The 26,829-nt window shown below is 44.7% G+C and overlaps 1 protein-coding gene across 6 annotated transcripts in view; it reads left to right on the top strand.

Moving 5' to 3' along the window:
* Positions 1–26,829, top strand: part of LOC110504179 (low-density lipoprotein receptor-related protein 2) — a 60,032-nt gene that overhangs the window by 18,523 nt on the left and 14,680 nt on the right. For 3 of the 6 annotated variants that reach the window (XM_036974378.1, XM_036974377.1, XM_036974376.1), the window contains exons 11-49: positions 2,314–2,520; positions 2,670–2,872; positions 2,967–3,107; positions 3,270–3,473; positions 4,880–5,072; positions 5,915–6,040; positions 6,343–6,473; positions 6,773–6,910; positions 7,018–7,302; positions 7,494–7,733; positions 7,857–7,976; positions 8,232–8,348; positions 9,653–10,033; positions 10,336–10,350; positions 10,766–11,014; positions 11,840–12,051; positions 12,152–12,336; positions 12,441–12,669; positions 13,115–13,292; positions 13,509–13,637; positions 14,502–14,668; positions 14,765–14,908; positions 15,105–15,214; positions 15,547–15,724; positions 15,989–16,202; positions 17,932–18,171; positions 18,294–18,482; positions 20,580–21,500; positions 21,631–21,796; positions 21,971–22,129; positions 22,226–22,515; positions 22,756–22,956; positions 23,185–23,211; positions 23,328–23,366; positions 23,612–23,854; positions 23,991–24,116; positions 24,325–24,444; positions 24,933–25,064; positions 26,539–26,740. In XM_036974378.1, coding sequence (XP_036830273.1) covers positions 2,314–2,520; positions 2,670–2,872; positions 2,967–3,107; positions 3,270–3,473; positions 4,880–5,072; positions 5,915–6,040; positions 6,343–6,473; positions 6,773–6,910; positions 7,018–7,302; positions 7,494–7,733; positions 7,857–7,976; positions 8,232–8,348; positions 9,653–10,033; positions 10,336–10,350; positions 10,766–11,014; positions 11,840–12,051; positions 12,152–12,336; positions 12,441–12,669; positions 13,115–13,292; positions 13,509–13,637; positions 14,502–14,668; positions 14,765–14,908; positions 15,105–15,214; positions 15,547–15,724; positions 15,989–16,202; positions 17,932–18,171; positions 18,294–18,482; positions 20,580–21,500; positions 21,631–21,796; positions 21,971–22,129; positions 22,226–22,515; positions 22,756–22,956; positions 23,185–23,211; positions 23,328–23,366; positions 23,612–23,854; positions 23,991–24,116; positions 24,325–24,444; positions 24,933–25,064; positions 26,539–26,740 — 7,551 coding nt within the window. The remainder of the gene's footprint in view (positions 1–2,313; positions 2,521–2,669; positions 2,873–2,966; positions 3,108–3,269; positions 3,474–4,879; positions 5,073–5,914; positions 6,041–6,342; positions 6,474–6,772; positions 6,911–7,017; positions 7,303–7,493; positions 7,734–7,856; positions 7,977–8,231; positions 8,349–9,652; positions 10,034–10,335; positions 10,351–10,765; positions 11,015–11,839; positions 12,052–12,151; positions 12,337–12,440; positions 12,670–13,114; positions 13,293–13,508; positions 13,638–14,501; positions 14,669–14,764; positions 14,909–15,104; positions 15,215–15,546; positions 15,725–15,988; positions 16,203–17,931; positions 18,172–18,293; positions 18,483–20,579; positions 21,501–21,630; positions 21,797–21,970; positions 22,130–22,225; positions 22,516–22,755; positions 22,957–23,184; positions 23,212–23,327; positions 23,367–23,611; positions 23,855–23,990; positions 24,117–24,324; positions 24,445–24,932; positions 25,065–26,538; positions 26,741–26,829) is intronic. The other 3 variants (XM_036974380.1, XM_036974381.1, XM_036974382.1) reach the window with 3 other exon arrangements.

The following is a 26,829-nucleotide window of genomic DNA, read 5'->3' as shown; positions in this document are numbered from 1 at the left end:
GAAGATTGTCCTGGGGGATTAGTGAGCAGTATTAAAAGTGATGAGCCTCATTGTAATCCAATAGTACTGTTCGAGAGGGGAGACTGGGCCAAGTGGCTCCAGGTAAACTAGGAAGTGATAATAAATGTAGACACTTGTTCTACCTTGGTGGGATTTAGTGCTGGCCCACCTGTAGACCCAGAGACAAAGACAGTAGAGTATCTGTTTCAGATTCAATTAAAAAAGGAAATCTGCTTATGTCTCACCTTTTGGTAGGCCTTTCCTACAGTCAAATTACCTAGTGGCCTCATGTGTGCAATGTTAGTAATATTTTTCGTAATTTCATAATTAATAAACATATATTTTTTAAAGCCGCCAAAAATTATTTGTTTCTATGTCCAGCAGTTTTGTTATATTTCACTTTTCTGTGATATACAGTTGAAGTCGGAAGTTTACGTACATTTTAGCCAAATACATTTAAACTCAGTTTTTCACAATTCCTAACATTTAATCCAAGTAAAAAGTCCCTGTTTTAGGTCAGTTATGATCACCACTTTATTTTAAGAATGTTAAATGTCAGAATAATAGTAGAGAGAATGATTTATTTCAGCTTTTATTTCTTTCATCACATTCCCAGTGGGTCAGAGGTTTACACACACTCAATTAGTATTTGGTATCATTGCCTTTAAATTGTTTAACTTGGGTTAAATGTTTCGGGTAGCCTTCCACAAGCTTCTCACAATAAGTTGGGTGAATTTTGGCCCATTCCTCCTGACAGAGCTTGTGTAACTGAGTCAGGTTTGTAGGCCTCCTTGCTCGCACATGCTTTTTCAGTTCTGCCCACACATTTTCTATGGGATTGAGGTCAGGCTTTGTGATGGCCACTCCAATACCTTGACTTTGTTGTCCTTAAGCCATGTTGCTTGGGGTCATTGTCCATTTGGAAGACCCATTTGTGACCAAACTTTCATTTACTGACTGATGTCTTGAGATGCTGTTTCGATATATCCACATAATTTATATCCACATGATGCCATCTATTTTGTAAAGTGCACCAGTCCCTTCTGCAGCAAAGCACCCCCACACATGATGCTGTCACCCCAGTGCTTTGCGGTTGGGATGGTGTTCTTCGGCTTGTAAGCCTCCCCCTTTTTCCTCCAAACATAAGGATGGTTATTATGGCCAAACAGTTCTATTTTTGTTTCATCAGACCAGAGGACATTTCTCCAAAAAGTTGCGATCTTTGTCCCCATGTGCAGTTGCAAACCGTAGTCTGGCTTTTTTTATGGTAGTTTTGGAGCAGTGGCTTCTTCCTTGCTGAGCAGCTTTTCAGGTTATGTCGATATAGGACTCGTTTTACTGTGGATATAGATACTTTTGTACCCGTTTCTTCCAGCATCTTCACAAGGTCCTTTGCTGTTGTTCTGGGATTGATTTTCACTTTTCGCACCAAAGTACGTTCATCTCTAGGAAACAGAACGTGTCTTCTTCCTGAGCAGTATGACGGTTGCGTGGTCCCATGGTGTTTATACTTGCGTACTATTGAACAGATGAACGTGGTACCTTCAGGCGTTTGGAAATTGCTCCCAAGGATGAACCAGACTTGTGGAGGTCTTCATTTTTTTCTGAAGTCTTGGCTGATTTCTTTTGATTTTCCCATGATGTCAAGCAAATAGGCACTGAGTTTGAAGGTAGGCCTTGAAATACATCCACAGGTACACCTCCAATTGACTCAAATGATGTCAGTTAGCCTATCAGAATCTTCTGAAGCCATGACATCATTTTCTGGAATTTTCCAAGCTGTTTGAAGGCACAGTCAACTTAGTGTATGTAAACTTCTGACCCACTGGAATTGTGATATAGTGAATTATAAGTGAAATAATCTGTCTGTAAACAGTTGTTGGAAAAATTACTTGTGTCATGCACATAGTAGATGTCCTAATGGACTTGCCAAAACTATAGTTTGTGAAGAAATTTGTGGATTGGTTGAAAAACAAGTTTTGTAAACTTTTGCAAAGTGTATGTAAACTTCTGACTACAACTGTACATGAAGTGCAATATTGGGATGCAAACTCAAAATGTAATAGATTCCAAATGTATATCTGACATGCTACAGGTGTCTTCTTTTTTAAGACCATAACCATGTGTATGAGGTGTGTACTTTTGTTTCAAAGTAGATTTGTTTAAGACTACCAGGTCATTTTATGGCTATAGGGATGAATAACTTCACTGCTTGAAATCCAGTTTACCAATGTTCTATATTGCATCCAGTACATATCAACCTACTGTACTGGTGACCTGTACCTAACTAAACCAAAATACGTTTCTTCACAGGTTCCTGTTCTTCTCAGACTGGGACTCTGTGAATGGAGAGCCAGGTTTGGAGCGGGCATACATGGATGGCACCAATCGCTATGGGATCATCAGGACTAAATTGGGCTGGCCGGCAGGGATTACACTGGATATTGATGCCAAGCGGGTCTACTGGGTTGATAGCCGCTACGACTATATTGAAACCACCACATATGATGGGCTTCATAGGTAAGCATACCAGATATTTTCCCTACGAAAGAGCTCAAATCAGATGTTGTTTGGTCAAATGTCTGAAGACCGTATGTAAGAACGGAAAACAATGCAGATCTCTGTCAAAATGGGATGGATATAGCCTTGTTTTATAATCCCCCTTTCAGGAAAACAGTGGTTCATGGAGGTGCTGTGATTCCTCACCCCTTTGGCATCAGTATGTTTGAGCACGTTGTGTATTTCACTGACTGGACCAAGATGGCCGTGATGAAAGCCAACAAGTTCGGTGACACTAACCCTCAGGTGGTCTACCCTACATCTCAGACCCCACATGGAGTGCAGGTGGTACACCAACTAAGACAGCCAAATGGTAAGCATGTCACTGCTATAAATACTCTGATCTGTCCCACCTCTGTATGTTCTGTCAGTGACTGAGCGTGTGCATGTATGTGTTGTGTTTACAGTGTCGAACCCTTGCGGGGCAGCCATGGGCGGCTGTGAGCAGATCTGTATTCTAAGCCACAGGTCAGACAATCAAGGGCTGGGCTACCGCTGCAGGTGTCGCATGGGCTACGACCTGCAGGCTGATGGCAAGAGATGTGTTGGTAAGACCAACACACAAACCGCGTTTAGCTTTTTCCCTATTTACGTTGGACTTTGTCTTGTGTCCTTGTGTCCAGTGTCCTTTATATGTTCTCTTTAGACTGTGAGTGCCAATGTGGTGTGACATAGGGTGTGTTATCTGGAGGTCTTTTCTCTCTCTCCAGTGGTGCGGCAGTTCCTGCTCTTCTCCAGCCAGCTGGCTGTCCGAGGCATCCCCTTCAACCTATCCTCTCAGGAGGATGTTATCCTCCCTATCACTGGAACACCCTCTTATTTCGTTGGGGTGGACTTCAGCGCAGAAGACAATGCTATCTTCTTCTCAGACACGGCTAAAGACATCATCTACAAACAGAAAGTGGACGGCACCGGTGAGAGCATCCTACATTTTATTTGGTTGGATGGATGACTCGATACTGTATGTAGAATTAAATAGTGAAATATTTGTTGAATATTGTTTTATTGCTGAGTTTGTAGTTCATAATCACTGAGTGTTTTTCTCTCCATTTATTAGAATGTGAAGAAATACTTTTCATTTACTATCATGGAAATATTTTTTTATATTTAATTTTGTAACCATATTTACAACCCTACATAATATCGTTTCAAGCAGAGAGCTCAAGCATGTGATCCAGCCGAGCTTATACCACGTCAGTTATAGGAGTGCCTTATGGAGCCGGGCAGTGCAATGGGGGAGGGAGAGAAGGAAGGAGGGAGGGAGGTAGAGAGGGGGGTAGGGGAGTGGACAGGAGTATGGACAGCAGTGAAACTATCACGTAACAGCTCAACATCAGGCTCCAGAATGTGATAAAACAAACATTTACTAAAAGTTGCAGAAGCTTCAATATTTGAAGAGTTTTTTTCCAGAACGCGAAAACCACCAATTTTTCACATTTGTGTTTATTTGTCAGAAACTATTGCTTATGGGCACCTTCATGTGGTTTGTAAGATATTAGCTCTCAGATTTTTAATTAATACATTTTCGATTTTTTTTTGTAAATCACTATATATTCATTGTTTAGCTGGAATGGAAAGTTTATATCCTGTACATTTGACTGTGCTACATGTTTGTCTCTCCAAGCCGTCTTAAGATAAATGCACTTACTTAAATTGCTCTGGATTAGAACATCTACAAGACTAAAATGTCAACTGTAAAAGTTTTACATACAGATCTCATATTACTCTATTGAAAAATATTGTATCATTTGTATATTTCTTTATTAAAAATATGGTTTTTCGTTACATTTGACTGTGTAAAACCTAGCAGTACTACTTATTTCTCTGAGAGAGGTGGATATATAGCATTTAGCAAAAAAACATGATTATTTGTCTCTCTGAAATGAAACCATCAATTGATAGATTTTAAACAAACACATGTCTGTCATTGAACAACACCATGCCATGATTAGATATTGTAAAAATACACCAATCTCTTTTATCATTTCTTTAAACAATAAAAGCTAATTCACCAACATTTCTGAAAATGTATATATAGCATTTTGGAATTAAACTTAATTTATCTTCCAACTTACGACTCGATAGCCCTGTAAAATAAGTTACTTATGTGATAAATCCACGAAGAAAAAAATTCCAGGATAAAATGAAACCACAAACTGCTCTGATAAGTGGTGTTGTTCTTGCAACATGGGGTTGACCAGCCCTAGTTTTCTCTGTCAGGTCTACATAGGGCAAATGCAAGCTGACAGTCTATTTACTTACCTGTGTTCCTCTTTCATCTCTGTACTAAATGGCGGTGTCCTCGCTTTGTTCTGCACAGGCAGAGAGGTGCTAGCTGCCAATAGAGTGGACGGCGTGGAGGACTTGGCTTACGACTGGATTTCAAAGAACCTCTACTGGACAGACCCGCGCTACAGGAGTATTTCAGTCATGAAGCTGGCCGATCAGTCCAGGAGAGCCATCATACGCAACCTGAACAACCCAAGGTCCATCGTGGTGCACCCTGTGATTGGGTAAATACAGCTGGGCTGGGATTAAGGAGGAGGGGTCAGGGAGAGAGGTTTGGTGCCACTTCCAGCCTGACTGTGGCAACAAACATGAGATATGGGACATGGGATATATAGCAGATATGATAGGGTTCTGTACCTTGTTGATGCATGAAGAATGTTGACTTTACCGAGCAATGCATGCTTTTTACAGAATAATATCCTAATTGAAACGTTTGATTCTATTCAATTCATTAAAATAAATGATAATCAGATTATATTTACTTTAGATTAATTTAAAGCACCATAGGAAGTCAAAAGGAAACACAGATAGTGTGAGAAATCGGTCAAGTAGGCAAAATGTTCCTGGGCAAGAACAACTTAGTGAGGGCATTAGCCAGACCCAGCAGGGTTCAGAGGCCCACGTTTTCGTCCTGGACCCCTGCCTATTAAGAACATGAAAAAGCATTAGCAAACTGAGCACTTATGTCTAGTCACACCTGGCATAATGCGAGAGGTACCGGCTCTCTCATAGATTGTTCACACTTTAAACCCCAAACCTGATAAAAATGAGTCTTTATTTAGTGCCCGTGGGACATTTCCAATAGCTACAAAATCATAAAGCCTCTGGGTCCAACAGCCTAGATTAGTGATGCATGAAGGCCAGTATTGTAGTGGACACTAAGAACTTAGCTTAAACGGAAAAACCCCCGTGGCGCTCTCAAATAAACTGTCTATATTTCTCAGTTCATAGAAGATTTTGAAGTGGTCCTAAAGCCAGAGTCTACTTTGGTTGAGGTGAAACAGACACAATCATCTTTTCCCATATAAGTGTGATTGTTGGTTAATGTGTATGTTTTATTTGGCAGGTATATTTTCTGGACCGACTGGTATCGTCCAGCGAAGATTATGAGGGCCTGGTGTGATGGGTCACATGCCCTGTCGATTGTTAACACTACACTTGGCTGGCCCAACGGCCTGGCTATCGACTGGAGGTGAGCCAAAGGTCTCAGAGGAATGGCCTCAAAATACGACATTCTTCCTCTTCCAGTAAAACTTGGTCAAGAAAACAGATTTCATGAATAACAAATTAGATCCTTAGGATTGACTTTGTCACTACATTGCAACCTTGTGCCACCATGTGTGATAAGTTGACATCATGTTTTTGTTCACCCACTAAGATCCAATTAAGCGTCTTATCAGAATGATCTTCACTAATCCTCCACCTGACAATATGTTTGTGCAACAGTATATAATAATGTCTGTCTGTTCCACTGGTCCTGTCTCTCCCCCTCAGCTCCATGCGCCTGTACTGGGTGGATGCCTTCTTTGATAAGATCGAGCACAGCAACTTTGATGGACGGAACAGGCTGTCTCTGGAGCGCATCACTCAGATCTCACATCCTTTTGGTCTCACCATCTTTGGAGGTGACTAAATCTTCACATGTTGTCATGAATTCAATTTGCATAGGGAACGGTATGCATCATTATTCCATCAATCGTAGGTAAAGCTACCTTGTTATTGTATAAATGCTTTCACCTTTAAAATGTCATTACTACTTGTCAAACATGCTCGATTAATGATCATTAGAATTGCCAATTACCGTGTCATCTCAAACATTAGTTCACTGGTGATGATCGACAGAATGGCTAATGTCGTAGGTCGTGCCCTGATATTCTCAACGCCGGGTCTCACTTTCATGAGCATTCCTGCTCGGCCCATCCAGGTTATGCATATTTCACTGACTGGCGCCTGGGTGGGATCGTGCGTGTGCGCAAGACTGACGGGGGAGAGATGGTCATCATCAGGCGGGGAATCAGCCACATCATGCACGTCAAATCTTTCAACTACAACTCCCAGACCGGTGAGCACCTCTTTCATTGCTTTCCCTGCCTGCAGTGTTTATGTTATGGAGGATAGCTATGTGGCCATCACTACTCATTAATGATATCCTTTTACTGCCCCTCTCAGGTTCCAACTTCTGCAATAGGAATACTAATCCTAATGGAGACTGCAGCCATTTCTGCTTCCCGGCGCCGGACTCGCAGAGGGTGTGTGGCTGTCCGTATGGCTTGAAGTTGGCGCCCAACCAGCAGACGTGTGTAGAGGACCCTTCCAACGAGCCCCCCACGCTGCAGTGTGGTGCCAACTCCTTCTCCTGCACCAACGGGAAATGTGTCCCTCAGAACTACAGATGCGATGGCGTTGATGATTGCCACGACAACAGCGATGAGGCCAACTGTGGAAGAGCTCATAGTAATGCATTATGATCTGATTCAATGGTCTATACTAACTGTTAGTAGGTCACTCGAGGCACTTTATTGGGGCATTAGTAATCATGTTTAATATACTTATACTTAGATGTAAGGATACTTTAAATGGCTTGTTACAGTGTTAGCAAGAAGCAAAACATTTATGTTTCATTAATCATTCCTGCTCTCTCTCAGACACCACCTGCTCACCCAGGGCGTTCACCTGTGCCAACCAGCAATGTGTGCCCAGTGGTTGGCACTGCGACGGTCACAACGACTGCTTCGACGGCAGTGACGAGCGGGACTGCCCCTCCCAGAACCCTGGCACCTGCCCGGCCAACCAGTTCACCTGTGCCAACCACCGCTGCATCCCACACACCTGGATGTGTGACACAGACAACGACTGTGGGGACAGCTCCGACGAGGCCAACTGCAGTGAGTCTCCCTAGTCAAGGATCACTTTTATTTCCACACATTTATTGTAGGACTAATTCCTCTGTTGTTGAGTGTCTTTTTGGGATCTAACTGTTAGCTCCATTGGTCTCTCTGTGTTGGCAGACCTCAGTGGTACATGCCACCCGGAACAGTTCCAGTGCCCAGACCACCGCTGTATAAGCCCCAGCTATGTGTGTGACGGTGACAGAGACTGTATGGATGGGGCTGATGAACAGGGCTGCAGTGAGTGTCTCTGTATACCTCTCAACACTGTACTGTATTTAGGAACTAACACAGCTAGAAAGCACCAACAACAAGTGGCACATCATTTCAAGTCAACTGAATCAACACACGCATTTGATATTGCCTTATGCCATTGATCTCATTACATGTGTATTATACAGTACTCACAATGACTTTGCATGTTCTGAACTGCATCCTCCATCCACACTGTTTGCAATATCTCAGCCTAAGCACACTATGCTGTTGTTTTTTCAGTTTACAACTGCACTCTCTATGAGTTCAAGTGTTCCAATGGACATCAGTGTATCAACTCCTACTACCGCTGTGATGGGGTCTTTGACTGTAGTGATCGCTCAGATGAGTCTGGCTGTCGTAAGTCATCAACCTCTTTGTTTTGAGTCACAAGAAAGTACACTGAACAAAAATATAAACGCACCATGGAAAGGGTTGGTCCCATGTTTCATGAGTTGAAATAAAATATCACAGACATTTTCCATACACACAAAAAAATGTGTGCACAAATTTGTTTACATCCCTATTGGCGAGCATTTCTCCTGCCAAGACAATCCATCCACCTGACAGGTGTGGCATATCAATAAGCTGATTAAACAGCATGATCATTACACAGGTGCACCTTGTGCTGGAGACAATAAAAGGCCACTCTAAAAGGTGCAGTTTTGTCATGCAATACAATGCCACAGATGTCTCAAGTTTTGTGTGTGCAATTGGCACACTGACTGCAGGAATGTCCACCACAGCTGTTACCAGAGAATTTAATGTTAATTTATCTACCATAAGCCGCCTCCTACGTCATTTTAGAGAATTTGGCAGTATGTCCAACCGGCCTCACAATCGCAGACCACGTGTAATCACGCCAGCCCAGGACCTACACATCCGGCTTCTTTACCTGCGGGACCGTCTGAGATCAGCCACCCGGCAGCTGATGAAACTGAGGAGTATTTCTGTCTGTTATAAAGCCATTTTGTGGGGAAAAACTCATTCTGATTGGCTAAGCCCGGCTTCCCAGTGGGTGTGCCTAGCTCCCAAGTGGGTGCAAATGCCCTCCCAGGCTCACCCATGGCTGCATCCCTTCCCAGTCATGTGAAATCTGTAGATTAGGGCCTAATGAATTTATTTAAATTGACTGATTTCCTTATATGAACTGTAACTGTATCGTTGAAATTGTTGCATGTTGCATTTATATTTTTGTTCAGTATAGGATGACCAGTTTATGTATTTCCTTTCTTCCTTTTCTCACTGCTTACGGACGACCGCGAGCCCTTAACAGGTAGAAACAACCTCAATCATTGGTAAAAACCTCACGCGTGTACCTGTCATTCATCCCAAACCTGCCATCCACACTAACCCTCTGAATATGGGAATGTTGCAAAAACAAAAATGAGTCGTTACAAATGTTTCAGAAATGGTGTGTTTTAATGCAGAGCACAAATTCGATGGCTGTCGTAAGTATACAACCTCGTTGTTTTGAGTGGCAATACAATTGAATGATCAGTTGCTATGCAGAGTTGATCGACCGACTGGTCTTGGAGCACAGCAGGTTTGACCATTACTCTTAATGAGGTGACGTCATCACAGAGGTTCTGCTGTGGCTTCCTCCTGAGCTTCAGCCACACTTCACTACACTGTCTGACCTTGCCTTCTCCTGCTCTGCCTAGCCACCAGACCCCCAGGGATGTGCCACCATGAGAGTGAGTTCCAGTGCCAGTCAGACGGTAGCTGTATCCCCTCCACCTGGGAGTGTGACGGTCACCCGGACTGTGAGGACGGCTCAGACGAGCACCACGTCTGTCCCCCCCGCACCTGCCCCACCTCCATGTTCCGCTGTGACAACGGCAACTGTGTGTACCAACGGTGGCTCTGCGACGGGGACAACGACTGTAGGGACATGAGTGACGAGAGAGACTGCCCCACGCCACCTTTCCGCTGCCCCAGCTGGCAGTGGCAGTGCCCGGGCCACAGTGTGTGTGTCAACATCAGCAGGGTGTGTGACAACAATCCTGACTGTCCCAATGGTGCAGACGAGTCCCCGCTCTGCAGTAAGTCACCATCTCTGCTTCTCTGCCTTTTGGGCCAGCATTCTAATAATGTCGTTACGAAAATCACTCTTTGAACATTTTCTTTTTGTAATTTTCTAGGTTCACTGGTCACTTGAAATCTAGACATATTTTTCACGGCATTCCTGATCTCAGTGGTTTTAATGTTTGTTTGTTTGAATGTTTGTGAGAAATGTTTGTTATGCTTGGAATCTTGTGTTCAAATCATGCATGTGTTGATTTGGTCTGTAATAACTTAAAAGTGATCTATGATTTTCCTTTCCTGCCGTCCTCACTGCTTTCAGACGAGCCCTTGCCAGGTAGGAACAACCTCAATCATTGGTTAAACCTCACGCGTGTAGCTTTGATTCATCCCAAACCTGCCACCCACACTAACCCTCTGAATATGGGTAAAGTGTTGCAAAACACAATTGGAGGATACAATTAAATGATTGTCTGTAGTTACAAATGTAGAAAATGTGTTTCAGAATGTACAAATGGTAATATTTGATACAAAATAGAAAGTCTATAGATATTTTCTGGGGTGCTGTGTTGATGCTCTATTTGCAGCACTGTGATTCGTTGAGCAGCTAGCTACAGTAGATGCATTGCCGTCATACGTTTGATTCATTTATCCACATTGCCTGCTGCGTATGTCACCGAGGTGTTTCATTTTCTTACCGTCTGTTTTTAAGAATGACAGCTATTGACTCACTCCTCTTTTTACCCTCCTAGATCAGGAGAGCTGCACAGACAACAACGCTGGTTGCACCCACGGCTGCATCCAGGGTCCGTTTGGGGCCCAGTGCACCTGTCCCCTGGGTTACCAGCTGAGTAATGACTGGAAGACGTGTGATGACCTGAATGAGTGTAACCCCCCTGGGCTGTGTAGTCAGCACTGCTTCAACGAGAGAGGCTCCTTCCGCTGTCACTGCTCAGATGGATACACTCTGGAGGCCGACCAACAGACATGCAAGGTCTCAGGTGAGGAGCAAGACTGTGTGTGTGTGTATGTGTGTGTGTGTGTGTGTGTGTGTGTGTGTGTGTGTGTATGTGTATGTGTGTTTGTGTCTGTGTGTGTGTGTGTGTGTGTGTGTGTGTGTGTGTGTGTGTGTGGTTAGAGTATTTGAAGGGAATTTGCATCTGCCACACTATAATTCTAAGCTCTTATAAACTTTTACTCACATTTGGATACAGAGGCATTTTATCTCACCAGTCCATTTGGTCCACAACATACTCAATTATGTTTCCTCTAAACATAATTGGCCTAATTTCAAAATATGAGACGTATCTTCCGTCTGTGGATTAAGTCCAGTCTTCCAGATGACAGACAGAGATACAGTACGTCTGATTGGCCCACACAGACATGATAAACCGTCCAGTGGCTGGACAGGAATGATCGAAATGGAGTCGGTGTTCGGTCTCAGACCACCGGGCGGACAGACTCACTCTCACTCTTCTCCATTCTCTTCCCACTCGGCTCTGATTTCCCCAGATAACACGAATAACATATATGCCACTCACTGACTCTCTCTTTAGGTAATTAGGAGATAATCAGCAACAAAGGGCTTGTTTATGAGTAGTGTACCTGACATGAGCCCATCACAGATATCCTGCTAAAAAGCACTGTAATTCAATTTGCCATTATTCTCAACAAAGCTGCATTGATCCCCTGCTGTGGATATCCGAGGAGCTCTGTCTATCGTGTTTTGAAGTTTGGGAAGTCCTCTGTAGAATGTTCTATAGCTGATGATTAGTCTCATTTGAATTAGAAGGCACAGGTGAGAAGAGGATGGTTTCTGTTCACAGGTTCACGTCAGGCTTTCCTGTTAGTTGCCAGCCGAAATCAGATTGTGTCCGATGACATAACCACTCAGCCCAATGTGGTCCGCTCGCTGGTCCGGGATGGGCGAAACATCGTGGCCCTGGACTTTGACTCAGTGACTGACCGTGTGTACTGGTCTGACACCAGCCAGGACAGAATATTGAGCGCTCACAAAAATGGCTCTGACAGGGCCGTGGTGAGTACAGACTACTGACTGTCTTTCCAGTTCTCACAAACATTCTCTACTCAGTGTAATGACCTCCAATCACTTAAACCTGTGTTTTGATTTTTGACAGGTTTTTGACAGTGGAGTGACAGTGACAGAGAGTCTGGCAGTGGACTGGGTGGGCAGGAACCTCTACTGGACTGACTATGTTCTGGAGACCATCGAGGTGTCCAAACTGGACGGCTCCCACAGGACTGTGTTGGTCAGTGAGAACGTGACCAATCCCAGAGCCCTGGTGCTGGACCCAAGGGACAGGTGAGGCTCATCTACAGTGGACATACATACATGGTAGAGAAGTATAATAATGCAATAATGCAAATGTAATTGACTGTAACTATAACAGTTGATCTATTGTGCAGTGCTCACCTCATGTTCTGGACAGACTGGGGGAGGAACCCTCGCATTGAGAAGGCCAGCATGGACGGGAAGATGAGGACAACCATTATAAGCAACAAAATTTACTGGCCCAACGGCCTAACCATTGACTATCCCAACAATCTGCTCTACTTCGCTGATGCCTACCTGGATTTTATTGACTACTGTGATTACAATGGCAACAACAGGAAACAAGTTCTGGCCAGCGATTTGGTGAGGATACATGGCATTTTCTGTCGATTTTTATTTACATTGATATAATTGATATCAGGGGCGCAACTTTGTTTTTAGAAATGGGGGGGACATATATATATTTTTGTTATTATATAAAATGTTATTATTTATATTTTTATCCAGTCGGATAAACACTCCAAACAGCCTACCTGATCGCTCAGAGGCGTCAGCATGGTCATAAAGCACACCATTTTATCAGATTGTATCACATTCCAATGATAAAACTGGGTGGGACAAAAATGCAATTTCAGAATGTGGGGGAGCATGTCCCCCGCCGCCAGTGAAAGTTGCGCCCCTGATTGATATCGATTAAACTAGGAAAAACATTAGCATTGCATACAGAACATAATTTACCGATTTACCATCTGTGTGGAATAATATCAATAAAATACACTTCTTGTCTTATTCTGCTCTCAATAAAAAGGTACTGCAACATCCCCACGCAATTACCATTTTTGAGGATTTTGTGTATTGGACCGACAGATACATCAACCGTGTGATCCGAGCCCATAAGTGGCACGGGGAGAACCAGACAGTGATGCTCTACAACCTCCCTCAGCCCATGGGCCTGGTGGCGGTACACCCTGCCAGGCAGCCTGCAGGTAGGACAGGGACACACCACTGATCAATAACATTCTAGGACATATGGTAGGCCAATTAAAAATACATCTTAGACATGGTGATATCATAAGCTAGTATTGGCACCGTACACTGTTGCCATTGTATTTTAAATTACATTTCTGAATGAACAAAGAAGATACTGAACACTGTTGATTTTTGTCTTTCTTGTGTGTGTGTGTTATTGGATCTGTGTGCAGGTGAAAACCACTGCTTGAGGAGGCTCTGTACTCATATCTGTCTGCTCTCGGCCATTGGGCCCAGCTACTACTCCTGCGCCTGTCCCTCAGGCTGGACCCTGACTGCAGACAATTTCACCTGTGCCAGAGGTAGGCTCCATGCCAACCTGAGAGAAACACTCCTCACTCACAGTTTCATTAAAAAGAAAGTGAGGTCAGATAGAACAGATAGATTGTAATTCTCATAACGTATACAGTATTTATTCATGGTAGGTATTGATACGAATGCTTAAAACCTACAAACAGAGAGCTGCTGTTTTGCAAACATATTTATTTGGGCATATCCAGCTCTCAGTCGGTAAAAGAAGAAATCTAGAATGCCGGACTCATATTTTAGAGGCAAAGGACTTGTCAACAGTATCTCATTTAAATTCTGTTGTAAAATCCCTTTCCAGAGGTAAATATCGAGGATCATTAAAGTGTGACTAGGGTTTCAATAAGACAATGGACCTTTAATGTGAAGTCTAGAGGGTCGTGTTTAGGTCAACAGCGTAACCCATCTCAGGGCTTGAGCTTTTTCTAACCATGCAGAACGCATTCACCCCCGAGAGGTGATGATTACCCAAGAATGAAAATGCCCTCCGAGCTATCTATTGATTCTAATCTCTGATGACAAAGCAAATCATACTGTGGAATGTGCTTACACTAGACCTTCTGAACCCCCTTCCTTTTCAACCTTTTTTTAACATACTGTTATTTTACCTGTTTTTAAAAACGAAATCAGTGCTCAATAGGCTATATGTCCAATAGGCTATATGTCCAATAGGCTATATGTCCAATAGGCTATATGTCCAATAGGCTATATGTCCAATAGGCTATATGTCCAATAGGCTATATGTCCAATAGGCTATATGTCCAATAGGCCATATGTCCAATAGGCTATATGTCCAATAGGCTATGTGTCCATTCGGAGCCACCATGTTTTTGGTGATGAATACTTGTATTTTCCTGCAGTTGAGGATCCTTTCTTGGTGGTGGTGAGAGACAGTGTCATCTACGGCATGTCGTTGAACCCGGACGACAAGAGCAACGACGCCATGGTCCCAGTTGCGGGACTTCAGAATGGATATGATGTGGACTTTGACGATATTGAGCGGACCATCTATTGGGTAGAGCACCCGGTACGTGTTCGCACCGTCTACACCGACAGAGACCTGAAGTGACACTACTCTGCTGTCCCTAGGCTCTGACCAACCATGTCCCTTTCTCCTCTGTAGGGTGAGATCCACAGGGTGAAGTCGGACGGTACCAACAGGACAGAGTTTGCCCCGGCAGCCATCCTGGGTTCCCCTGTGGGCCTGGCCCTGGACTGGATGACAGAGAACCTGTACTACACCAACCCAGCCACCCAGTCGATTGAGGTGAGCTGAAACATCCCCCCGTCTCTATGCTCCTGTATAATAATAACAATGAAGTTATTTCTGAAAACGAGTGGTGCACTACTGACAGTGAACATTGTATTTCGAAAATAAAGTAGTTATCTTTGTTTGGTTTTCCCCTCTGTTGGGGGGGGGGGGGGGGGGTACATCTGATCTGTGCGTGTGTGTGTTTTGTCAGGTTTTGAGGCTGAGCGGGGAGGTGCAGTACAGAAAGACTCTAATCACCAATAATGGCTCCCCGACTGGCGCAGGCTCTCCGGTTGGCATTGCTGTTGACCCGGCACGTGGGTAAGCCCCATTTAACACTGCTCTGGCTCATCCCCACAGTCCCTCACCCCCTTCAGCCTGCCTGAATGCCATCTGCTCCACCCCCAGAGAGAGACCTAGCACTGTTACTGTACACAACACAACACTACACACTCCAACACGCCACCACCAGGCAAAAAGTGTACATATCAACTATTCACCGTCAGCATATCAAATGTGTATTGGCACGATTAAGATTTCTTCTCTCTGAATCTCACACGTGGGCTTTGATTGAATCGGTCGTAGATGTTCTCATATGAGGTGATGGAGATGCCGAGGGGCTGTATTCATAGCCGTGTCTCTCTCTCTGTTAGGAAACTGTACTGGACAGACCAGGGCACAGAGAGTGGCATCCCTGCCAAGGTGGCGGCCGCAGACATGGACGGCTCCAACCCTGTCACCCTGTACACCAACAACCTGGATCATGTGGAGTTCATCACTGTGGACATACGAGAGAACAAGCTGTACTGGGCTGTCACAGGCACCGGAATGGTGGGTCGTCATCTCTCCCTCAACCACTATGCCTGTGTCTCAAATGCCACCCCATATAGTTCACCTCTTTTGACCAGGGCCCATAGGGCTCTGGTCAATTAAAGTACTATATAGGGAATAGGGTGCTCTATGGTCTCTATGATTCATATGTGGCCGATTCTAACAAAATACCCTCACGTAGTCCAACTCATTGCTTCTTATACATATATTTTACACGTTACATCTGGTGTTAAGGGCAGTCTTGATGTTATTAAAACCCCACAGATTGAGCGTGGCGACCCAGAAGGGACCAATCGCATCACAATAGTGACAGGCTTGTCCCATCCCTGGGGCGTCGCTGTTCATGAGCGCTTCCTCTACTTCACCGACCGGGACTTTGAGGTGATAGAGCGAGTGGACAAGGCCACCGGGGCTAACAAGGTGGTGCTGCGGGACAACGTGTCTGGACTGAGAGTACTGAAGGTGCACTACAGGGAGAGTGAGTATCTGAGGGACCTTATGGTACAGCCAAACAAATATGAACCCCACTCCCACCCCATTGATTGAGACTGAAACGTTTGTTTATTAAGATACATGAACTTGTTGGAAGCATCAAGATTACCAGTGCACTGGAGTTTTTTAAATGTATTTTGTTGAGTGTTTAATCAGTATGCATACATACTATACATATTTTGGCCGTTATATATTTTGGGGGTAAAGATATAGCATTGCTGAATTATGGCATTGCTTTGGTCTTTTTGATAGCTGTTGGGTAATTATGTGGGAGATGGAGGGGAGCATTAGATGGCCAGTTACTCTTCCCTTATAAGGAACACTGGGCATTGTGTATGGAACAAGCAGTGTCCGTTTGTCCCCTAAAACAGAGCGGACACAGCAAAACAAAATTGGTTCTGTGAAAGTTCCCAGAACATTTTTAAGGTCGTGGCAAATGTTCTCATAACTCAAAAACATTTCAGTTGTGCAGATGATGCCAAATTGTTTCTTTTACGCTGCGAAAAACATTCACCTGATGTTAGAAAAATGTTCCCAGAACTCATTTAGTCTGTCCTTTAAAGGTTCCCAGAATGTTTTATTAGGTTGTGGGAATAGTCTGGTGGGAACTGAGCATATTTTGTGTTCTGGGAATCTACCTCTTCTAATGTACCCACTCTGTTCCCACAACCTAATTAAATGTTCTAGAAACCTTTTAAAGAACTCAGAAAGCCTGTTTTGTTAACATTCTTGCAACATCAAAGGAATGTGTTGTTCACCCTGATACAAACATTATCTGAATATCACCACAACTGGACAGTTTAAGTGTTTTGGGAACCTCTTGTCATATCCCCACTATGTTCCCACAACCTAAATAAATGTTATAGGAACGTATAAAGAACATAAAAAGAAAAAGAACCCTAAAAGAAACATTGTATAATCATCCAACACCGTTTTTGGTGTTTTGGGAACATATCTTATGTGATGTCCCCACAATGTTCCCACGAGACTGTTCCCACAACTTAATGAAACATTCGGTGAACCTTTAAAGAACAGACACAATGTGTTCTGGGAACATTCTTGCAGCATCAGGCGAATGTTTTATACAAACATTGTATAAACATCAGCACGACTGGACAGTTTTTGTGTTATGAGAGCATTTACTGCAACTTAGCAAATGTTCAGGGAACTTTCACTGAACCAAAACATTACTGGAACATTATTACATTTGAGGAATGTTCTGTGGTGTTTGTTAGGAGAACATTCCAAGGATATTTCATTTGGAAAATGTATTGAAGAAAATAAAGATTTTTTTTAATCAAAAACATTATCTGAATGTTTTTGGAATGTTATCATCCTAATGTTAGATACAACTCTTAACTTAAACTTAATGGGAATCTAAGCTAATGTTCTGGGAATGTTCCCGGTTTGCTGGGGATACTGTAAGTGACACAGTTTCTGGGAATAGATCAACCCTTGAGCCTGATTTGGCAACAATGTATCAAAATGGTGTTTGCACCAGTTCCTTCCAGTGACGGCTCAGAAATGAGGTTATCTCAGTTCCAGGATTGTAATTTGTAACATAGTTTAGTCTGATATTGAAAAGTTCCTGACTACCCTTGTTGTCCTTGACCTAGAACGTTTAGAAATGTTAATGAATTTGTAGTTATACGTGTGCAGACTCCCGTTTGATATGAATGCCATGTCCTAATCCACCATGTGGTCTGCCTCTGCAGTCTCGGCTGGTACCTCCAACGGTTGCAGCAACAACAGGGGTGCGTGTGAGCACCTGTGTCTACCGCGGCCCGGAGGCCTGTATACCTGTGCCTGTGCTACTGGCTTCAAGCTCAGCGTTGACAACAGGACCTGTGCTCCATACCAGTCATACGTGGTCATCTCCATGCTGTCTGCCCTCAAAGGCTTCAGTCTGGAGGGGGCTGACCACTCCGAGGCCATGGTGCCAGTGGCTGGGCGAGGTGGGTGTTGTTCAGATGTAAATGTGTTGTTCAGTCTTTTCGTTAGTACAGGGGAAAACAATACAACGTCAATGCCGATGTTTATGTTTAACCAGGTTAACCTCTCTGGTTGTGTCGCGTAGGACGTAATGCTCTACATGTGGATGTCCACATGCCCTCGGGGTTCCTCTACTGGTGTGACTTCAGCAGCACTGTGACGTCTCAGAACGGGATCCGCCGGATCAAGCCCGATGGAGCAGGGTTCCGCAGCGTGGTCACATCTGGAATCGGCCGCAACGGGATACGAGGCATCGCTGTGGACTGGGCTGCAGGTAGGGCATCCGCTTTGGGTTCGTGTTCAGAGAGCTCAATTGGAAAGTGTTTAAATGATGCCAGCAGGTAGAGAAAGTAAAGGTCGGCCAACAGTAGGTATCCAGGGATACTGTGTAAGAGGCTTTAACACAGGGTCTGACTCCCAGAAAGCAGGCTGGAATATTCTCAGTCAGGTGAGTAGAAAGAAGTGAGGACTGGACTGGAGAGTGCTGCAGATCTTGGAAGTGTGGCCAATAATTATTCAGTTTATGGGTACACTAATCCGAGGCTGGTTTCCCAGACACAGATTTCATTTCTGGACTAAAATGGAAAATCTCTCATTGAAAGTGCAATGTAGTCCAGGAATAGGCTTAAGTCTGGGTCTAGGAAACCAGCCCCAGGTGACTATTCAAATTAACGGACTTACTCTGTCCTTGCACAACCACTCAATACGATCTGCATTACCGGAGGCTCTTCCTAGATAATCTAATCTCCATTGCCCTTTTACTTATATACAGTGCCTTGCGAAAGTATTCGGCCCCCTTGAACTTTGCGACCTTTTGCCACATTTCAGGCTTCAAACATAAAGATATAAAACTGTATTTTTTTGTGAAGAATCAACAACAAGTAGGACACAATCATGAAGTGGAACGACATTTATTGGATATTTCAAACTTTTTTAACAAATCAAAAACGGAAAAATTGGGCGTGCAAAATTATTCAGCCCCTTTACTTTCAGTGCAGCAAACTCTCTCCAGAAGTTCAGTGAGGATCTCTGAATGATCCAATGTTGACCTAAATGACTAATGATGATAAATACAATCCACCTGTGTGTAATCAAGTCTCCGTATAAATGCACCTGCACTGTGATAGTCTCAGAGGTCCGTTAAAAGCGCAGAGAGCATCATGAAGAACAAGGAACACACCAGGCAGGTCTGAGATACTGTTGTGAAGAAGTTTAAAGCCGGATTTGGATACAAAAAGATTTCCCAAGCTTTAAACATCCCAAGGAGCACTGTGCAAGCGATAATATTGAATCAGACCACTGCAAATCTACCAAGACCTGGCCGTCCCTCTAAACTTTCAGCTCATACAAGGAGAAGACTGATCAGAGATGCAGCCAAGAGGCCCATGATCACTCTGGATGAACTGCAGAGATCTACAGCTGAGGTGGGAGACTCTGTCAATAGGACAACAATCAGTCGTATATTGCACAAATCTGGCCTTTATGGAAGAGTGGCAAGAAGAAGGCCATTTCTTAAAGATATCCATAAAAAGTGTTGTTTAAAGTTTGCCACAAGCCACCTGGGAGACACACCAAACATGTGGAAGAAGGTGCTCTGGTCAGATGAAACCAAAATTGAACTTTTTGGCAACAATGCAAAACGTTATGTTTGGCGTAAAAGCAACACAGCTGAACACACCATCCCCACTGTCAAACATGGTGGTGGCAGCATCATGGTTTGGGCCTGCTTTTCTTCAGCAGGGACAGGGAAGATGGTTAAAATTGATGGGAAGATGGATGGAGCCAAATACAGGACCATTCTGGAAGAAAACCTGATGGAGTCTGCAAAAGACCTGAGACTGGGATGGAGATTTGTCTTCCAACAAGACAATGATCCAAAACATAAAGCAAAATCTACAATGGTTCAAAAATAAACATATCCAGGTGTTAGAATGGCCAAGTCAAAGTCCAGACCTGAATCCAATCGAGCATCTGTGGAAAGAACTGAAAACTGCTGTTCACAAATGCTGTTTTGCAAGGAGGAATGGGAAACAATTTTAGTCTCTCGATGTGCAAAACTGATAGAGACATACCCCAAGCGACTTACAGCTGTAATCGCAGCAAAAGGTGGCGCTACAAAGTATTAACTTAAGGGGGCTGAATAATTTTGTACGCCCAATTTTTCAGTTTTTGATTTGTTAAAAAAGTTTGAAATATCCAATAAATGTCGTTCCACTTCATGATTGTGTCCCACTTGTTGTTGATTCTTCACAAAAAAATACAGTTTTATATCTTTATGTTTGAAGCCTGAAATGTGGCAAAAGGTCGCAAAGTTCAAGGGGGCTGAATACTTTCGCAAGGCACTGTATATCAACTTGGCTGTGCTTTTCAGGGAACCTTTATTTCACGAATGCTTTCCTGACGGAGACCTATGTGGAGGTTCTGCGCTTAAACACAACTTTCCGACGTGTGCTGTTGAAGACTCAAGTGGACATGCCACGCCACATCGTGGTGGACCCTAAAAACAGATACCTGTTCTGGGCAGATTACGGACAGAACCCCAAGATTGAGCGAGCTCTGCTGGACGGGACCAACCGCACTGTGCTGGTGTCGTCTGGGATTATAACCCCGCGAGGTCTAGCTCTGGACTACCAGACTGGATATGTCTACTGGGTGGATGACTCTCTGGATATGATAGCCCGGGTCAACCCTCAGGGGGGAGAGACAGAGATAGTCCGGTACGGGAGCCGCTACCCGACTCCCTATGGCATCACTGTGTTTGAGACTAGCATCATCTGGGTGGACAGGAACCTGAAGAAGGTGTTCCAGGCCAGTAAGGAGCCAGGCAGTGCAGAGCAGCCTACAGTCATCAGAGACAACATCAACATGCTGAGAGACGTGACCATCTACGACCAGCGCACCCAGCCCAGCTCGGCCCAGCAGCTCAACAACAACCCCTGCCTGCAGACCAACGGGGGCTGTGCCCACTTCTGCTTCGCCCTCCCCGGGAGCCAGAGCAAGAAGTGTGGCTGTGCCTTTGGGAACCTGGGGGCGGACAACGCGGGCTGTGTGGTGTCGCGGGATGATTACCTCATCTATACGACAGAGAGCACGGTGCGGAGTCTGCGTCTGGACCCGGACGACCACGCACTGCCCTTCCCTGTGGTCAACGTGCCCCGCACGTCCGTGGCCCTGGACTTTGACCGAACAGACAATAGGATCTACTTCACCCAGAGCTCAGGGGCTGGGAGCAGCAAGATTAGCTACATCAGTCTGTCCTCTCCCACCTCGCCTCCAGTAGTGGTGGCTTCTGGTAAGACACATAACAACTGGATTTGTTCCATTACACTGCAACATCATATTGTAATCATCTGGTTCCAGCGTTTTTGGGCTATTTGCTTATTGCAATACTTTTCTACGTGGTGTGTTTTGTGTCCACGCAGATCTAGGAGCTCCTGATGGTATTGCCTATGACTGGATCAACAAAAGGATTTACTACAGCGACTACATCAACCAGACTATCAGCTCCATGGCATTGGACGGGACGCAGAGATCCATCATCGCCCGTGTGACCCGACCTAGAGCCATCATGCTGGATCCCTGCAGGGGGTAAGACTGGCCAGAAATGCCAAGAATGCTGATACCGTTTCACTCCTTCTGTGATGATAACAAGAGCTCTCACTCAGTATCTTCAATAGATATTCAGCATGCGTTGAATGTACACTGTACAGTCATTGATTTAAAAAAAAAATGGGGAATCTATTCTATTTCCATGTTATACAGGTATATGTACTGGACAGACTGGGGGACCAATGCAAAGATTGAACGTGCTACTTTGGGAGGGAACTTCAGGACAGAGATTGTAAACAGCAGTCTAGTGTGGCCCAATGGACTAACCCTGGACTATGAAGAGCAGAGACTGTACTGGGCAGATGCCAGCCTGTAAGACCCTCTTATAATAATTCTACATTCTTCTCACAAATCAATCATTGTCAGATTGTATTCACGATAATGATATATGCTGGTTTTGGTTATCAGACAGAAGATTGAGCGCTGCTCGCTCGCTGGGGCCAATCGGGAGGTCATCGTCAGCACAGCCATTTACCCATTCGCCATGACCATGTATGGCCAGTACATCTACTGGACTGACTGGAACACACGCAGTATCTACCGGGCTAACAAGCACGATGGGTCTGACCAGAGGGTGATGACCCAGAACCTTCCATCCAGGCCCATGGATGTCCACGTGCTGGCCCGCAACAAGCAGCAGCAGTGCAACAGCCCTTGTCAACAGTTCAACGGAGGCTGCAGTCACATCTGTACCCCAGGTACTAGCAGTTAGGCCCTACTTTAACCCTCAAGTTTCCTGATCGAATAGAAGCAGGCTGTAGCTTCGTAGCTAAGTGTGGGGGTTGGACCAAGCTTCCTTTGAAAATGTAATTTTCTCTAGCATCGTATTGTTTTGATGTTGTCATGTTGTTTTGGGATGATGTGAGTTGGGCAATCATACGCCTGTCTGTCATACCACCCCATCCGTCTGATGCCTGTCCTCCTGCCCCTCTCCTCAGGGCCCCAGGGTGCTGAGTGTCAGTGTCCCTCAGAGGGTCGGTGGTACCTGGCCGACAACAAGCACTGTATCCCTGACAATGGGACCCGCTGCCAGGCAGACCAGTTCACCTGTATGAATGGACGCTGTATCCGTGCTCAGTGGAAGTGTGACAATGACAATGACTGTGGGGATGGAAGCGACGAGCTAGAGAGAGTCTGCGGTATGGTGCTTAGTGGCCCCACGTCGTGCCTGTTTTGTTGAATGTTGTTTGTCTTGTCTATCTAGAAATATCTTCCTTTAATATCTTTGTTGATTTGTCTTGAATGTGATTGTGATTACAGCTGACTGATGGATTTATCCCTATACCTGTTCTGTCCTTCTCTTAATCGTCTCTAAAATGCTGCCTCTAACCAGATTTCTGTTTCTACCTGCCACAACTATTTTTCAGGATCCAAGAATGATTTCCAACCTTTTGGTGTGTATGCTTGCAAATCACTAATCTAACGTAGCTATTTAGTGATGCTTGTCTTCTTCTACTAACCCCATCCTAAACTAATACATTCATGTACTTATCTTATATCTTGCATGCAGTCCAAGTTCAAATGGCAGCAGCATTTATTGCCTTGTCAGGTAAATCTCCATCTTGTACACCTGCTCATCTTCACCTGGGCCCGTATGTATCAATCGTCTCAGAGCAGTACTGATCTAAGATCAGGTTCCCCCTGTCCATGTAATCTGATTCGTTGTGATCTAAAAGGCAACGTTGATCTTAAATCAGCACTCTTACTCTAAGATGCTTGAGACCTACAGCCCCTTGTCTCCCTGTCCATTGGCTAGATCTCTGATTATGGTGTTTTTGGTTATTCGATTGGCAGCCTTCCACACTTGCGAGCTCACTGTGTTCACATGTGGGAACGGTCGCTGTGTGCCCTACCACTACCGCTGTGACCACTACAACGACTGTGGCGACAACAGTGATGAGGTAGGCTGCCTGTTCAGGTCGTGCGACCCCAACACTGAGTTCCCCTGCAACAACGGACGCTGCATCGCTAAGGACTACGTCTGCAACGGCATCAACAACTGCTTTGACAATGGCACTTCAGACGAACAAAACTGCCGTAAGTCTACACAGTAGATCGAAAGTTCAAATGTCAGTCCATAAAAATTGGAGACGTTTCAAGTGTGGTGAAACAATTGATTTTGCTGTGTGACACGAGATGATAGCACCAATCCTCTTCTTGTCATGTGTCTCAGCGGAGCGAACATGTCCGCCAGAACACACCAAGTGTGCATCCACCAACATCTGCATCCCCCGCTCCTACCTGTGTGACGGGGACAATGACTGTGGGGACATGAGTGACGAGAGCCCTGTACACTGCGGTGAGTCCCCCAGGCCTGATCTGTACAGTTAGGGTGTGTCAAAGGAAGTGTGAAAATGTGTGTACTGGATAAGAGCGTCAGCTAAATGACTAAAATGTCAAATGTAAAATGTAAGTGCCTAATATAGGGAATATGGTGCCATTTCATATGCTTTCTAAATGGGGTTTGAGAGGAGTGTGACCCCTAAATGTCTCTTTTCCTCTTCCAGCCACTTCCACGTGTGCCCAGAATGAGTTCCACTGCTCCAATGGCCGCTGTATCCCAGCCCAGTGGTACTGTGATGGGGGTACAGACTGTGCTGACGGCTCTGATGAGCCCTCCTCCTGCAGTAAGTACCACAGCTCTCCTTCCCTCACCATACTGTGCGTTGGTGTGCGTGCGCGCGCGCATGCTTGTGCTGTTGCTGATGTGTCCGTAGTGTGTACCTTTGTTAGTGGTGTGGTCAGTCAGGCCTCCCATTGTCTGCCACATTCCTCCCTACTGACGCCCACCAGTCTCCTCTGACCAACACGGCCTCTCCTCTTTCCTCTCTTCCTTCTGTCCCAGGGTAATTACACAACCTACCGTTATCTTGTGTTTCAATCGATCACCATAGATTGGAATGTGGAGGAGATGCCGTGACTACTTTGATAGCCTCACCTGTTTCATTCCGGGTTCAGATATGCATGACCTGTCTTTACTAGTTGACATCAGTTAAGACATTTACTGGGTGTTTTAAGTAACTGACTTGCATTTGTATTAAGCACAATAATATTCTAGTTCTAATCCATTCATGCAGGGTTTGTACTGATGTCTATGACCTTTGATCCTCTCCAGCCACCCCGGTGAGAACCTGCAACACCGACCAGTTCCGCTGTGATGGCGGCAGGTGCATCACCTCTTCCTGGATCTGCGATGGGGACAATGACTGCGGAGACATGAGTGATGAGGACCAGAGACACAACTGTGGTGCGTGTATTTTAGTGATGCGCGGGTTGATTTATAACCTGCAGTCCATCGCGGTTATATACGCGGGGTGGGCGGATTAAGGGTCATTAAATGTTGTGTGGCTGAAGGGCGGGTGGGTGGCGAGCGGGTTGAATAAAGAGAAAATAATAGCTTTAAAAAAAATCCATAGATGTATCATTCTCGTGCAGTTTATATCTATGGGCTGCATTAAGGTTTTTCTATCTGGCATTAGTGAGTAGGCCTAAGCTTTAAGGCCTACAGGGCCTTAACGCCAAATGCTTTAACGTCATCCACGGAGGCAAAAGGAACAATGTCAGAGAATAATTCAAGAAGAGAAAAGCTATGAAATGGAGAGTTGAAAATAAAGAGAAGGGAGGGCCAGAAAAGTCATGTTTGGGGAAGATCTGGCGACGTGGTAAAAGAGGATGGTGGCGGTGTCGTCATGTGTGACGATTGTAAGGCGCTGTACATATGCAACAGTCACAAAACGTAGGTCTATAACCTCTCATATAGACTTAATATTAACTCTTGCAGAATTAAGCTTTTTTTTTTTTACAGTAAGGTTATACAACAAATTTTGACTCGGGGAACAGGAGAAGGGAAATACGTTGTCTTTCTTTTATCTTGAGAGAATGTGAATGTGCAGTTAGATACCTTCTGTAGAGGTGTTATCTTTATCGGCATCATAAAAGTGGATCGTATTTCAACCGCATAAGATATGCATCCAAGCCGAACTGAAATCTTATCAGAAACCTGTTGGGTCTGTTTTCACAGCTTTATATTTCCTTACAACCGGTCCATTAACATCTTTGTAAAGATGACAGAGAACTTAACAGAAGTCAATTAGATTGAAAAAATGTATTATATCAATTTATGGCATTATTCTGGTGAGCAAGGGTGAATTTAGTCTTCTAGGGCAACATATAATGACAGAAGAGAAGCGGCATGTATCTAATTATAGACAAGTCGACTAAGTTTACGCAATTGCGGGCGAACAAACAGCTGACCCGCGCACCACTAGTGTATTCCTCTCCAGTCTATCTCCGTCAGACACTGATGGATCAGGATGCATGCTGGGGGTGTGGGGGTGGAGACCGGCTCCTGTTGAATGTCTCCAAGGAGCTCACATTCCTGATTTCCCCTGCGTCACTCGTTACTTTGTACCTGTCTCAGAATCCTGTCTCAGGGTGGATCTAGACTCTTATGTCATTCCTCTCGAATGTGGGCTCTGACAATAAGGAGCCTGGAGCGCATGGCTTCAGAGCACCACGGGCCTCGGCAGGAGTCTCACTTCAAACAATGGGGCTCAATCACATTAGATGGATAGGAAACCGAAGTCACGGCTAGAGGTCCTGAAATACACTTAGGAATGTTTGGAACGCGAGAAATGTTAGGTCCAGCCTCGGGGTCTTCGTCATCACGTAACTTCTCTAATTTGGTGTCATTTTCCTGCCCCTCTGTTTTTTTTTTTTAGCTGACCGCACATGTTCCGCCTTGGAGTTTACCTGTGTGAACAACCAAGGGCCGCAGAGGAAGTGCATCTCTCGTGATTGGGTGTGTGACGGCGATGCGGACTGTGCTGATGGGTTGGACGAGCATCAGAACTGCACGCGCAGATCGTGTGGCGTCCACGAGTTCACCTGCAGTAACGGTCTCTGCATACGCAGCTCCTACAGGTTTGACAGACTCTAACATAAATATGACATGTTTCAGATTTCCTCTTGAATGCATCATTGCTTTGTAGAGGCTGAGACTACGGCGTACA

This window comes from Oncorhynchus mykiss, chromosome 3, assembly GCF_013265735.2.
Source record: "Oncorhynchus mykiss isolate Arlee chromosome 3, USDA_OmykA_1.1, whole genome shotgun sequence".
Lineage (NCBI taxonomy): Eukaryota > Metazoa > Chordata > Actinopteri > Salmoniformes > Salmonidae > Oncorhynchus > Oncorhynchus mykiss.
Note: the sequence above shows the minus strand (reverse complement) of the source record. Positions and strands in the feature narration are given on the sequence as shown.